The sequence below is a fragment of the Ipomoea triloba genome, chromosome 12 (assembly GCF_003576645.1).
Source record: "Ipomoea triloba cultivar NCNSP0323 chromosome 12, ASM357664v1".
Classification (NCBI taxonomy): domain Eukaryota; kingdom Viridiplantae; phylum Streptophyta; class Magnoliopsida; order Solanales; family Convolvulaceae; genus Ipomoea; species Ipomoea triloba.
The window spans coordinates 18,679,291-18,693,977 of NC_044927.1; the positions used below are offsets into that span (position 1 = coordinate 18,679,291).

General features: G+C 34.8%; 1 protein-coding gene and 1 long non-coding RNA gene across 3 annotated transcripts; both read right to left on the minus strand.

Moving 5' to 3' along the window:
• Nucleotides 1-3,495: 3,495 nt before the first annotated feature.
• LOC115998714 lies at nt 3,496-6,294 on the minus strand. The gene is made up of 2 exons (XR_004093951.1): nt 6,240-6,294; nt 3,496-3,665 (listed from the first exon to the last, which is right to left on the minus strand). It is a non-coding gene; the product is annotated as an uncharacterized LOC115998714 (long non-coding RNA).
• Nucleotides 6,295-7,232: 938 nt separating this feature from the next.
• On the minus strand, nt 7,233-11,246 carry LOC115998713 (zinc finger BED domain-containing protein RICESLEEPER 2-like). 2 transcript variants are annotated; one of them, XM_031238353.1, is made up of 5 exons: nt 11,095-11,246; nt 9,086-9,648; nt 8,430-8,564; nt 7,732-7,937; nt 7,233-7,631 (listed from the first exon to the last, which is right to left on the minus strand). In XM_031238353.1, exons 3-5 carry the CDS (start codon nt 8,475-8,477, stop codon nt 7,262-7,264), a joined length of 624 nt encoding a protein of 207 aa, XP_031094213.1. In that variant the 5' UTR covers nt 8,478-8,564; nt 9,086-9,648; nt 11,095-11,246; the 3' UTR covers nt 7,233-7,261. The 2 variants fall into 2 exon arrangements, with proteins under 2 accessions (XP_031094213.1, XP_031094212.1); XM_031238352.1 differs by having other exon boundaries at nt 8,430-8,590.
• Nucleotides 11,247-14,687: the final 3,441 nt, after the last annotated feature.

A 14,687-nucleotide genomic window follows, 5' to 3' on the forward strand; every position in this document is an offset into this window, starting at 1 on the left:
TCTAGTGTTCGAAAAAAAAATTTAGCATTGACATACATGGGTTATGTTCAGTAGATATTCAAGACGATTTTGCGAGTTAGAATTGTTGATAATAAGCTGCGAACATGCGTGCCGGTCACGAACCGTAAAAATTTTAGGAACATGTGTTCAGTTCAGATTGCCCTAGAAGTGGACTGTATGCACTATACCATTAACCATGAACTTCCTACTTAGTTAAGTTTAAATTAGATTAACCATGAGAGTGAAAATTTATTACAACCTTGTATCGCTGTATTTCGCGATGTACCGAAAATTGTCCGATTTTAGGATTTAATGATAGGATCAAGTTCGGAATAATTTGGTTCGAAATCATTCTTAACTAAATTATTTTCTACCGTAACTATATCTGTTTAACCCATAACTGGCAAGCCAAAGATATTTTTCCATGATCTACCACAAGAAATTGACAAGTGTCACTTTAATTAGCCACATACCCTTATTAAAATATTAAAAGAGTAGATTTTATGGGTTTGTCTTCCATTTCCACCCCGAAATTTTAAGAGAGAAAAGAGGGAGAGGAGAACTTCATCTTCAACCTTGAGCAACAACTTCCATAGCCAAGCTTCTACACAAAGTTGATCATCCTTCGGTAAAATTCTAATTTTATTCGGTTAAAAAGTCTTGATTTCTTCCCTAGAACTTGATTGTAGGTAAAGATTTCTTAAATATGTTGTTATGGTGGTGTATTCTACCTAGGGTTTTTCGGTGAAAATTGGGGATAAAGGTTCAAGACTACTTTTACGGTGATATTACACACTTGTGAGGTAAGGAATCCCTTAAGTCGGTCATTGTCACTTGAAATTAGACAATTGATAAGTTGAATTATGAAATTAGGAGTTCTATGTTGGAATTTATGTGTCAATCTTGAGGATTTCGTACTAAACCTATGTAACCACTCTATGGACTTCGGAATTTGTTGTATACATGTTCGTAGATAATGTATGCATACATAGGTTATATGAATGTTATATTTTGTAAGTATGTACATATATTCACGGTATGAGTGTTTTGTACGTATACATACATACATATATATATATATATATGTATATATATATATATATATGTATATATATATATATACATATGTATATATATACATATATATATATATATATGTATATATATATATATATACATATGTATATATATATATATGTATATATATGTATGTATGTATACGTACAAAACACTCATACCGTGAATATATGTACATACTTACAAAATATAACATTCATATAACCTATGTATGCATACATTATCTACGAACATGTATACAACAAATTCCGAAGTCCATAGAGTGGTTACATAGGTTTAGTACAAAATCCTCAAGATTGACACATAAATTCCAACATAGAACTCCTAATTTCATAATTCAACTTATCAATTGTCTAATTTCAAGTGACAATGACCGACTTAAGGGATTCCTTACCTCACAAGTGTGTAATATCACCGTAAAAGTAGTCTTGAACCTTTATCCCCAATTTTCACCGAAAAACCCTAGGTAGAATACACCACCATAACAACATATTTAAGAAATCTTTACCTACAATCAAGTTCTAGGGAAGAAATCAAGACTTTTTAACCGAATAAAATTAGAATTTTACCGAAGGATGATCAACTTTGTGTAGAAGCTTGTCTATGGAAGTTGTTGCTCAAGGTTGAAGATGAAGTTCTCCTCTCCCTCTTTTCTCTCTTAAAATTTCGCCCAAGCGGTGGAAATGGAAGACAAACCCAATAAAATCTACTCTTTTAATATTTTAATAAGGGTATGTGGCTAATTAAAGTGACACTTGTCAATTTCTTGTGATAGATCATGGAAAAATATCTTTGGCTTGCCAGTTATGGGTTAAACAGATATAGTTACGGTAGAAAATAAGTTAGTTAAGAATGATTTCGAAACCAAAATTATTCCGAACTTGATCCTATCATTAAATCCTAAAATCGGACAATTTTCGGTACATCGCGAAATACAGCGATACTAAGGTTGTAATAAATTTTCACTCTCATGGCTTAATCTAATTTAAACTTAACTAAGTAGGAAGTTCATGGTTAATGGTATATTGCATACAGTCCACTTCATAGGGCAATCTAAACTGAACACATGTTCCTAAAATTTTTACGGTTCGTGACCGGCACGCATGTTCGCAGCTTATTATCAACAATTCTAACTCGCAAAATCGTCTTGAAATATCTACTGAACATAACCCATGTATGTCAATGCCTTAAATTTTTTTTTTCGAACACTAGACTTATTGGAATGTGTGAAGGGTTACAAACTTTGTTTCATTAAAACATTTTTGTAGGGTGAATGCAAACGAGGGCTAGGGCCAACCAAGGCCTACTCTCTCTCAATCTTGAAATAAACCGATCTACAAGGAGAAGGACAAAAAGAAAGGCCAAACTTAGGAAGATTCTAGTAGACTGAGAGGAGAATGATACTTCCTAAACCACCCGAGAATAACTACCTTTGCAATGCAATTTTTCATGAACCACAAACACACTATGATGCATCATGGCTCACTAGAAATTCATTTCCTAGCTTTTCCTTATTGATTTCAACAATTTTCTTTGTATCTCGTTTACTACAACATTCATTCATTTAGTATTCTTTGATTCTTTGTGACGATGGCGCGAATGTGGAAAATGATACATATTTCATTGATTAAAGACTAGTCAATGCATCTAATTTGACCTCCCCAGAGACCGACACAACCCGGGGTAACCCCAACAATCTTTGATTTTAACAACCACAAAACAACGGAAAATCAAATGGCGTCGTTGCCAAAGAGGGCAAATGGTTGTTATTGACTTGTGTTTTATCCTTGGAATATTTGCATTGTTTTGACTTCATTTCACTTGTTGTTTTTACTTTGTTTGTACTAACCTCCCTAAAACAACTACTTTTTGTTCGAGTAGGAAACTTTATTTCATTAAAACATTTTTGTAGGGTGAATGCAAACGAGAGCTAGGGCCAACCAAGGCCAACTCCCTCTCAATCTTGAAATAAACCGAGCCAGAAGGAGAAGGACAAAAAGAAAGGCCAAACCTCGGAATATCATAGTAGACTGAGAGGAGAATGATACTTCTTAAACGTCCCTAGAATAACCACCTTTGCAATGCAATTTTTCATGAACCACAAACACACTATGATGCATCATGGCTAGGGATGTCAACGGGGCGGGGCGGGGCGGGGAATGGGGTCCTTGTCCCCGTCCCCGAAGCGCCACCCTGTTCCCCGTCCCCGCCCCGTTCCCCGGCGGGGATGGGGAATTATTCCCCATCCCCGTCCTCGCGGGGACTTTCGGGGATGGGGAATCCCTGCGGGGATTTTTTTTTGAATTCTGTCCATTTGAAAAATAAAATAATATTGAACTTTCAAAGTCTAAAATTATAGATTAATAAAACAAAAAGAAACACTTTCAACTTTCATAGTACAAATTTAAAATGCATAGATTAATAACATTAAAATATCCAACTCTTACTAAAGTAACATTAAAATATCCAACTTCAAACACTTAAAATTGTTTCAAACATCTTCAAAGTCCAAAGTCCAGTACATAACAAAAAAGTCCAAATACAAGTACATAACAAAACAAATGAAGTAGTAACTCTTCAGTAATAACCTGAAAAATAATAATAATTTGTTGGTCCCGATAGGGTAAGGAAAAGTCTAGAGAGGGGGGGGGGGGAATAGACTTTTCTAGCTTTTCAAAATATTATAACACTTCAACAGAAAGAATCCAAGTGAATAAATTCAACTTGAATTGCGCAGCGGATAAATAGTACGGTAAAGTGCTATAATCAAAGTTACGCAAAAATGAAGAGCTTCACAACATGCAACACGTTAGAAACGTCAGGAATAACTCAAATACTGAGTATATAAAGTTTGGCTCGCATGCGGACGTGGGAACTAATCAAACCCAGATAAATAGTACGGTAAAGTGCTATAATCAAAGTTACGCAAAGATAAATAGTACGGTAAAGTGCTATAATCAAAGTTACGCAAAAATGAAGAGCTTCACAACATGCAACACGTTAGAAACGTCAGGAATAACTCAAATAACAACATGCAACACGTTAGAAACGTCAGGAATAACTCAAATACTGAGTATATAAAGTTTGGCTCGCATGCGGACGTGGGAACTAATCAAACCCAGATCAAAAAGTATGCGTAATGAATAGTTGCGTTCGTAGCATAACAACACATAAACTTTCACAGGATGAGGTTGAGTATGCAAATATGTCTTGTATGCAAAAAGGTGATGTCACGTGAACCAATAAAGCACTTAGCAATAAATGTGACAAAATGTAATGCATGTGATGCTCAGATAAATAAATATGCAAGCAGATATATGAGCAGATAAAGTAAATGACACAGGGATATATAGTGGTTCGGAGGTGATGTAATCCTCCTACTCCACTTTCTCCTTCCTCCAGGAGAGATTCCACTATCTTCAATCACCCAGATACAATAGTGAATCTGTGCTCTTCTAGCACTCCTCTACTCCAAATGCACTTTTGCTACAGCTACACTCAAACCCGAACGTCTTGCACCCAGCTACGTTCATGAGCGTCTTGCACCTAGCTACGCCCTTCAACCAAGTGTTTTGCACCTAGCTACACTTAGTCTCCACGAGTGTTCTGCACAAAGCTGCACTCCTCCGAGTAATTCGCACAAAGCAATCAACCAAGTGTTTTGCACCTAGCTACACTTAGTTTCCCCCGAGTGTTTTGCTCAAAGCTACACTCCTACAATTTCTTTTCAAGAAATAAAGTATTTCTCTCTAAGACTTGATTTTTCTCGTGTATAGCTCACTACTTAGCACTTTCAAATCTGATATCACTTGTTGTGTATTCAGTGCTAATAACTCATACGTATTTTGTTCCCCTTTTTCGTTGTGTCATTCACCGTGCTATGTATCAAGTCTTCTTGGGTTTATATAGCTAAATTAGCTATTTGCCCGTTGTAATTCTTCAGAGCATTAAATGCTTTCAGATGGTCTTCGTCAACTTTGATGGCTCTATCAGATGAATTTGAACTGATAATCCTCCAACGTTCTTCTGCAATCACTAATATAATTTTCCTTGTAACTTGTAGCCATCCATCTTTGACTTTGGTAGTGTGAACACTTGACTTTGTTCATAATCCATAAGTCAGGTTGCTCTGAAATATATCCGTTCGGTGACTCTTGCTTGAGCATAATTAATGCCTCTGAAAAGTATACTGACTTTTCTCATAATGATCTTCAGCTCCTTGTAGCAAGATAATTTGAATTCACCTTTTGGAATAAATAGACCATCCTATTTTTTCTCCTTGGTCATGCCATACTCAGCCTCAAAAATGATTTTTGTTCTTCCCCCTATTGATTTGGATCTCACGTAAATCATCTTCATGCATGGCATAATAGGTTGACCTTTATGTGTAGGTCATCCTCATCCTCCTTCAAAAATGTACATGGTTAGCCTCATCCTCATAATAACTTGTAGCTAAGTCATCCTCATCCTCATAATTAATTCCAATAGGCTAAGTCATCCTCATCCTCATTCTTGATCTCAATTTCGGTCAAGTCATCTTCTTCTCCATTTTGATTTAATTCAAGTCATCCTCATCTCCATTCTTGATTTGAATTTCGGCCAAGTCAACCTCATCTCCAAACTAGATTTAATTTTCGGCCCAGTCATCCTCTCTTTAAACTTTGAGCTAGTCATCCTCATCTCCATAAATTAAAGAGGCAAGGTCATCCTCATCACCAAAATTATTTTCCTTGCATGAGTTAGCTTCTAAAATATTTTGTGAGAGAACCCATTCGAGATTGACTTCAATTTTGACTTTTAATTGCAACATCTTCATCACGAATTAATTAATTCTCTCAAAGAATTAATTCTTGCAATTCGAACCGTTGTCACGTTCCGAGATGTCTTCGAGTCTTGATCAATCTTCCAAAATCTCCTCAAATTATAAAGTGGAAGCGAATGACTTACAAGTATAAATTAAAAATTTATACTATTGTAATTTCCGCTTAGTCGATTAGGCTCGTACTCGGCATAATCCTATACTAGACTCAAAATAAAATTGGGGGTCTAATATTACATTTTTGGTTCATCAAAACAATTACAATATATTCCTAACATAATTTGAATAATAACTTGATATATATATTTAGTTAAACTTTTAAACAACATAATTTAAAAAATACCTCTAAGCTTCTAATTGTTGAGGAAGGAGTAAATCTTCATCAATTTCATAATCTTCAGAACCTACAAATATTATTTTAGAATGGTAAAGTAAATAAGTAATGAATACTCAATTAAAAATAATTCATTGAAATAAAATTTCTTAATTTCAAGCGACCAACTTTGAGAACACATAAGTGCCTCCAAAATATCTGGATGAAGTCTACTACGATGAGGCGACAACAATCTACCACTAGTACTGAAAGCAGATTCTGAAGCAACGGTAGAAACGGGAATAGCTAATAAATCCTTTGCAACCTTACTCAAAGTTGGATATTTCTTTCCTTCAGTTTGCCACCATGATAAAACATCTAAATCATCATCAAATGGTGACCTCTTAGCCTTTAAATACAAGTCCAACTCTGATGTCTCAGCCAAATGTGTTGCACTTTCCATAAAAGTTTTCAATTTATCCCTAACTGGGTCACCCTTAGTCAAATCCTCCCCTCCAACAACAGATTGAGCGTGTTTACTTGAAGATGTTGCTATTGAAGAACACTCATAGTCACGGCACAAATCATTGCAATATGTCTTAACCCTCTCAATTTCTGATGCAGCTTTATCTCCATAAAATGTTTGAAAGAAGAACTGAATAACTCCTAACTTATACCTTGGATCAAGAACATTAGCTACAGCTAGAATCCCATGCACCACTTCCCAATATTTATCAAACTTTGCAAGCATACTCTTAGCCATATTTGCTATCACCAAATCATTTGAATCAACCCAATCGCACAAATTAACCTTAATCTCAGACATCAATAGGAAGAAAACATTTGAAGTTGGATATTTTCTTCCAGAAAATACATTTGATGCTTTATAAAACACTTTCAGTTTATCACAAATGTTCTCAGCTAACTCCCAATCTTGTTCAAATGAAAAGAAGACTCTTGTTGTTCCAAACGGTAAAAACATCTTTGTATTACAATGCAACAGAAAGCATCAAATAAGTAGAATTCCATCGAGTCTTACAATCCTGAACTAACTATTTTGAGTATTCTATGCCCAAATGTGTTGCACTTTCTTTAAATAGTTGTTGTCTTTTTGGTGTAGCTAACCAAAAACTAACACTATCTCTAACTCTTTCCAATCCATTCCCCCTCCCCATAACTTTTAGCCCATCTTGCACTATCAAATTCAAGATATGTGCACAACAACGCATATGGAAAAATTTTCCCCCAAATAAAAGATGCTTACGATTAAGCTTGAACATGTTATTTACTAAAGCATCATTAGTTGAACAATTATCAACAGTTATTGCAGACAACTTTCTCTCAAGATTCCAATCTAAAACACATTTCAACATTTCTTTTGAAAGAGCCAATGTTGTATGTGGAGCCGGGACATAAATAAACCTAACAAAAATACATTATAAACCTAATATAAATACACAATAAAAAATTTCACATTAAGTAATCAACTTGCAAGATAAATAATTTCATAAAGTGTACATACCTCAAAATTAAATTATGTAGACTCCAATTGTTGTCCACAAAATGAGCTGTAATAGCCATGTACCCCTTCTTTCCATTAGATGAAGTCCACATATCCGTCGTCAATGTAACCTTACTTGCGCTTCTATTCATAGACTCAATAAGTGTGGTCTTTTGACCCTCATACTGCTTTAGAATATCCGCCCTAATTGTATTCCGACTAGGCACCTTGAACAAAGGTTGAGCAAGTTGTATGAACTCCCTAAAACCGGAATGCTCAACCATATAGAGTGAATACTCGTGCTAAACAATCATTCGACCAAGTCCCTGCCTAGTAGCTATGTGGTCAAATCTATAATTGTTTACATTCACATTTCCATCCTTGTCTTTATTGAAGGTCAGTGTTTGTTGCCTTAAGTGTTGGTAAGGTCTCATTTTACAAATCTTGTGATGATCATGCAAATGTTTTGTACCATTTTTACTCTCTCCCCCAAGTAGTTTCTTACAGTATTTACATTCCGCCTTGTTTAGCCCATTAACTTTAATCTTTGTAAAATGTTCCCAAACAGTTGACCTTAATCTTTTCTCACCAACTTGAGGCTCACGCTCACCTTCAAGGTTTATAATAAAAAAAAAATCAACTTCAACAGTTTGGAGTAATTTAAAAAACAAAATGTAAATTTAATATTTAATAAATATTAGACTAGACAAGAAGCTCACCTTCAACAGTTTGACTAGTTCCTTGAGTTTCTTGAGTTTCTGCTTCATTCCTAGCACTAGGTGAATCCACGGGGGACGAATTAGGGTACTCTACTGGTGAGCTCATAGGCATTGGAGAAAATGGATCACAACCGCCTACATGGGAATTATCACCTTCCATTCTAATAAGTATTAATATAGTATATGATAAAGGACAATTAGTTTCAACTTTCAAGAATGTGAAGGTAATACACTGCTATAATCAAATTCAAAGAATCAAAGGCACTGCTAGTCTGCTATAATCAAATTCAAATTTCATTAACCATTAAACCATTAAACCATAAAGCATAAACCATTAAACCACAAAGCATAAACCATTAAACCATTAAACATAAAGCATAAACCATTAAACCATAATCTGTAAACCATTAAACCATAAAGCATACACCATTAAACCATTAAGCCATAAAGCATACACCATTAAACCATTAAACCATAAAGCATAAACGATTATCTGTAAACCATTAAACCATAAAGCATAAACGATTAAACCATTGAACCATTAAACCATAAAGCATAAATCATTCAACCATTAATCCATAAGCATAAACCATAATCTGTACAAACCATAAAGCAATAATTACAAACGCGAACCAGATTTCCAGTGGAGGATTTACCTAGGCGTTGAGCAGACTAGCAGTAGTTAGGGTCGATCGTCAACGGCGAGCAGTGGCCGAAGATGTCGCAGACGCAGAGGTGAGGTCGCTGCAGTTCGCAGAGAAGCCGAGGTCGCCGCACTTCACAGTTCGCAGAGAGGCCGAGGTCGCCGCACTTCACAGTTCGCAGAGAGGCCGAGGTCAGTCTTCCAGAGTTCCAGTTCGCACTTCGACGCCGGCTGGGACTTGGGAGGACGGTGTAACACCCCCATTTTCATAACTAAAATTTTTCATTAAAAATGGATTTATTTAATTAAAAATATCTTATAATTGCGGAAGCCCAAATCCAAAACTACAGAAAATAGGGATACTACCGCCACGTTTAGATACAACTTATATCTAAACGCACAGGCTAAAACAACTACTAAAAATAACCCATAATTTATACTAGCACAATGAACTAATACATTTCTTTTAAATACAACCTCTAGATTATCAAATAAAATAAAACTCCAAATACTAATTTAAAAGGGTGTAAATCGCTCTCATGCTCCAAATCATGCAATCACCACCTGCAAAATTAACTAAAGGGGAAACAAAGTCAGCACGACGGCTGGTAAGACTTACTCCACCCCGTAAAACGTTTTGCACATAGCACATAACAAATAGGAGCATGTAATTAACATATTCAGTAACCCCTTAAGCATTTTTATTCTCATCAATATCAATAAATTTCAACCGATTAAAATGTAACTTGAGGAAATCACACATTAAAGTATATATAAATATACCCACAAAATTCCTAGGAGATCAAGACATTGCCTATCCATAATCCAAAGCATTCAAATACTCTTTCCTCAAAATTCACCATATAATATGTATCTCAACATTTTCATATAATCAATTCCTCAAGACATTTCATAATACTATCAATACTCAAATTTCTTTAAATCATAATATATTCACCAAAGAGATATTTTAAATCCTTAAGTAACCACCAACAATTCCCAAATCAAAAGAATCACTTCTAAGTTCATAAAATAATAACCAAAGAGAGAATTCCAACCTCTCAATTATCCTCTTTCGAAGAGAGATTCTTACAACAATACATTTCAGAATTTCTCAAAACATCAACACTTGATATATACCTATCGTCAAGGAGAAATAGGTACCAAATGAATGATTTTCAAGTTCTCAAAAATAAATGCTTATAAACAGGGAGTTTTTCTCGGCTCCCTAGTGAGTCAGCTTTCAAGTCACTGCTCACTCCTCAAAATAACAGGGAAGTTATAAAACCCCCTAGTGAGTCAGCTTTTACATCACTACTCACTCCTCAAGGTAAAAATATCAAATGACACCATCCCCATGACAAAACATATATATCTTTAACCCTCAAAGTTCACATCTTATATCAAAAATCATTGCACCCAAGTAGCTCATCCAACTTTACACTTGTATCTATAACTTTTGTACTAAATATAAATCACCAAATACCATATGCACATGATTCAGGCCTAATTATTGTACTAAATAATAATATACCAAATAAATAATATACTGCATACTAATTCTTTATGCCTAATTGCCAAACAAATATATTAAAAACATATAGATTATAATCAGTACGAAAATGATGAAATGGTTTAATACAGCAATTCACAAAGCACTATATTTTGTAGGCAATGTATATGCAATTATATAAACAGAATGCAAACCAAATAAATTATATTTATTAATCATTCTCTCATATACAGTACTCACGCACAATTATATATATATATACGAACATACTTAATTCAAAAATATTATTTACCTATACAATTCAATTAATATGAATTCATATACTGATTATCACGTCACAATCAAACAATTATCATTTAGAATGCAATATTCACGAAGATCATGAATCATGTAGCAATTATTCTAAAATATCAAAATTAGATTTTTGAAGAAAAAAAAATTATTCACATAAACACATATTAAATAATTTGGTTTGGGGTAAATAAATTTTGAGTAGACGTAAATCTTACCTAGATTCCAAAATCAATAAAAACCCTTGAATTCCTACGATGAACAGAGGAGAGAACTTGATGATGAAGGATGAGAATAGGGTAAAAGTTCTACGGTGCCGACTGATGAATTTGAGATGGCTTACGGTGGCTGCTGGAAGAGAATGGGAAACTAAAAAGGCTAAAGTAATGGGTAGGTAAGGGAAATTCTATATATATATAGCTAGGGTTTTTTTTTCCTCTTTTTCTTTGTGGTGTGCGTGTGTTTATTAACCAACAAATATATTAACTTAGGTTTATATATATATTACTACACTATAACACTTCTGTATATGCCTACGTACCTTCAAATATACATATATTAGTTTCATTAGAAATTAGTAATTTTTTTTTATTTTAGAATTAAATGAGAGCCATAAAATAATAATAGTAAACTAGTCTCAAATAATTTTGGGTCACATAATGTAATTTAATAATAGGCTAGTATAATTTTGGATCATACAATAAAAATAAATAATAATAATAATAATAATATTTTTATCAAAATATTAAAAATAACTCGGGTATCACACAACCAAGGCCTACTCCCTCTCAATCTTGAAATAAACCGAGCCACAAGGAGAAGGACAAAAAGAAAAGCCATACATATGGAGATCCTAGTAGACCGAGAGGAGAATGGTATTTCATAAACCTCCCGAGAATAACCACCTTTGCAATGCAATTTTCATTAACCATAAACACACTATGATGCATCATTGCTCACTAGAAATTCATTTTTAGCTTTTCCATATTGATTTAAACAATTTTCTTTGTATCTCGTTTACTACAACATTCATTCATTGAATATTCTTTGATTCTTTGTAACAATGGCACGAATGAGGAAAATGCTACATATTCCATTGATTAAAGACTTGTCAATACTTCTAATTTGACCTCCCTAGAGACCGACACAACCCGGGGTAACTCCAACAATCTTTTATTTTAACAACCACAAAAGCGCGGAAAATCAATTGGCGTCGTTGCCAAGGAGGGCAAACGGTTGATATTGAATTGTGTTTTATCTTTGCAATATTCGCAATGTTTTTACTTCATTTCACTTGTTGTTTTTACTTTGTTTGTACTAACCTCCCAAAAACGAATACTTTTTGTTCGAGTAGGAAACTTTGTTTCTTTCAACATTTTTGTAGGGTGAATGCAAACGAGGGCAAGGGCCAACCATGGCCTACTGCCTCTCAATCTTGAAATAAACCGAGCCATAAGGAGAACGACAAAAAGAAAGGCCAAACATATGGAGATCCTAGTAGACCGAGAGGAGAATGGTATTTCATTTTTGCAATGCAATTTTTCATTAACCATAAACACACTATGATGCATCATGGCTCACTAGAAATTCATTTTTAACTGTTCCTTATTGATTTCAACAATTTTCTTTCTATCTCGTTTACTACAACATTCATTCATTGAATATTCTTTGATTCTTTGTGACAATGGCGCGAATGATGAAAATGCTACATATTCCATTGATTAAAGACTTGTCAATACTTCTAATTTGACGTCCCTAGAGGCCGACACAACCCGGGGGTAACGCCAACAATCTTTTATTTTAACAACCACAAAAGCGCGGAAAATCAAATGGCGTCGTTGCCAGGGAGGGCAAACAGTTGATATTGACTTGTGTTTTATCTTTGGAAGATTAGCAATGTTTTGACTTCATTTCACTTGTTGTTTTTACTTTGTTTGTACTAACCTCCCTAAAACAACTACTTTTTGTTCGGGTAGAAACTTTCATGCTTTCAACATTTTTGTAGGGTGAATGCAAACGAGGGCTCGGGCCAATCAATGCCTACTCCCTCTAAATCTTAAAATAAACCGAGCCACAAGGAAAAGAACAAAAAGAAAGGCCAAACCATGGGAGATCCTAGTAGACCGAGAGGAAAATAGTATTTCCTAAACTTCCCGAGAATAACCACCTTTGCAATGCAATTTTTCATTAACCATAAACACAATATGATGCATCATGGCTCACTAGAAATTAATTTCCTAGCTTTTCTGATGCATCATGGCTCACTAGAAATTAATTTCCTAGCTTTTCCTTATTGATTTCAACAATTTTCTTTGTATCTCGTTTACTACAACATTCATTCATTGAATAATCTTTGATTCTTTGTGACAATGGCGCGAATGAAGAAAATGTTACATATTCCATTGACTAAAGACTTGTCAATACTTTTAATTTGACGTCCCTAGAGACCGACACAACCCGGGGGTAACGCCAACAATCTTTTATTTTAACAACCACAAAACTACGGTAAATCAAATGGCATCGTTGCCAGGGAGGGAAAACGGTTGATATTGACTTGTGCTTTATATTTGGAATACTCGCAATGTTTTGACTTCATTTCACTTGTTGTTTTTACTTTGTTTGTACTAACCTCCCTAAAACAACTACTTTTTGTTCGGGTTGGAAACTTTGACTCTTTCAACATTTTTGTAGGGTGAATGCAAATGAGGGCTAGGGCTAACCAAGGCCTACTCCCTCTCAATCTTGAAATAAACCGAGCCACAAGGCGAAGGACAAAAAAAAGGCCAAACCTAGGGAGATCCTAGTAGACCGAGAGGAGAATGGTATTTCCTAAACCTCCCGAGAATAACCACCTTTGCAATGCAATTTTTCATTAACCATAAACACACTATGATGCATCATGGCTCACTAGAAATTCATTTCCTAGCTTTTCCTTATTGATTTCAACAATTTTCTTTGTAGCTCGTTTACTACAACATTCATTCATTCAATATTCTTTGATACTTTGTGGGAATGACGCGAATGAGTAAATGGTACATATTCCATTGGTTAAATACTTGTCAATATTTCTAATTTGACCTCCCTAGATGCCGACACTACCCGGGGGTAACCCCAACAATCATTTATTTTAACAACCACAAAACCACGCGGTAAATCAAATGGCGTCGTTGCTAAGGAGGGCAAATGGTTGATATTGACTTGTGTTTAATCTTTGGAATATTCGCAATCTTTTGACTTCATTTCACTTGTTGTTTTAACTTTGTTTGTACTAACCTCCCTAAAACTACTTTTTGTTCGGGTAGGAAACTTTGATTCTTTCAACATTTTTGTAGGGTACATGCAAACGAGGTCTAGGGCCAACCAAGGCCTACTCCCTCTCAATCTTGAAATAAACCGAGCCACAAGGAGAAGGACAAAAAAGAGGCCAAACCTAGGGAGATCCTAGCTAGTAGAACGAGAGGATAATGGTATTTCCTAAACCTCCCGAGAATAACCACCTTTGCAATGCAATTTTTCATTAACCTCCCGAGAATAACCACCTTTGCAATGCAATTTTTCATTAACCATAAACACACTATGATGCATCATGGCTCGCTAGAAATTCATTTCCTAGCTTTTCCTTATTGATTTCAACAATTTTCTTTGTATCTCGTTTACTACAACATTCATTCAATGAATATTCTTTGATTCTTTGTGACAATGGCGCGAATGAGGAAAATGTTACATATTACATTGATTAAAGACTTGTCAATACTTCTAATTTGACGTCCCTAGAGACTGACACAACCCGGAGGTAACGCCAACAATCTTT

Bases quoted from the DNA above. Each gene is read 5' to 3' on its own strand.
- LOC115998713 (XM_031238353.1), bottom strand. From the start codon at position 8,477: ATGAAGCAGAAACTCAAGAAACTCAAGGAACTAGTCAAACTGTTGAAG. The intron at 7,938-8,429 runs GTGAGCTTCTTG...CCTTTGTTCAAG, and splicing joins AACTAGTCAAACTGTTGAAG to GTGCCTAGTCGGAATACAAT. The intron at 7,632-7,731 runs GTATGTACACTT...TATTTTTGTTAG, and splicing joins CTACATAATTTAATTTTGAG to GTTTATTTATGTCCCGGCTC.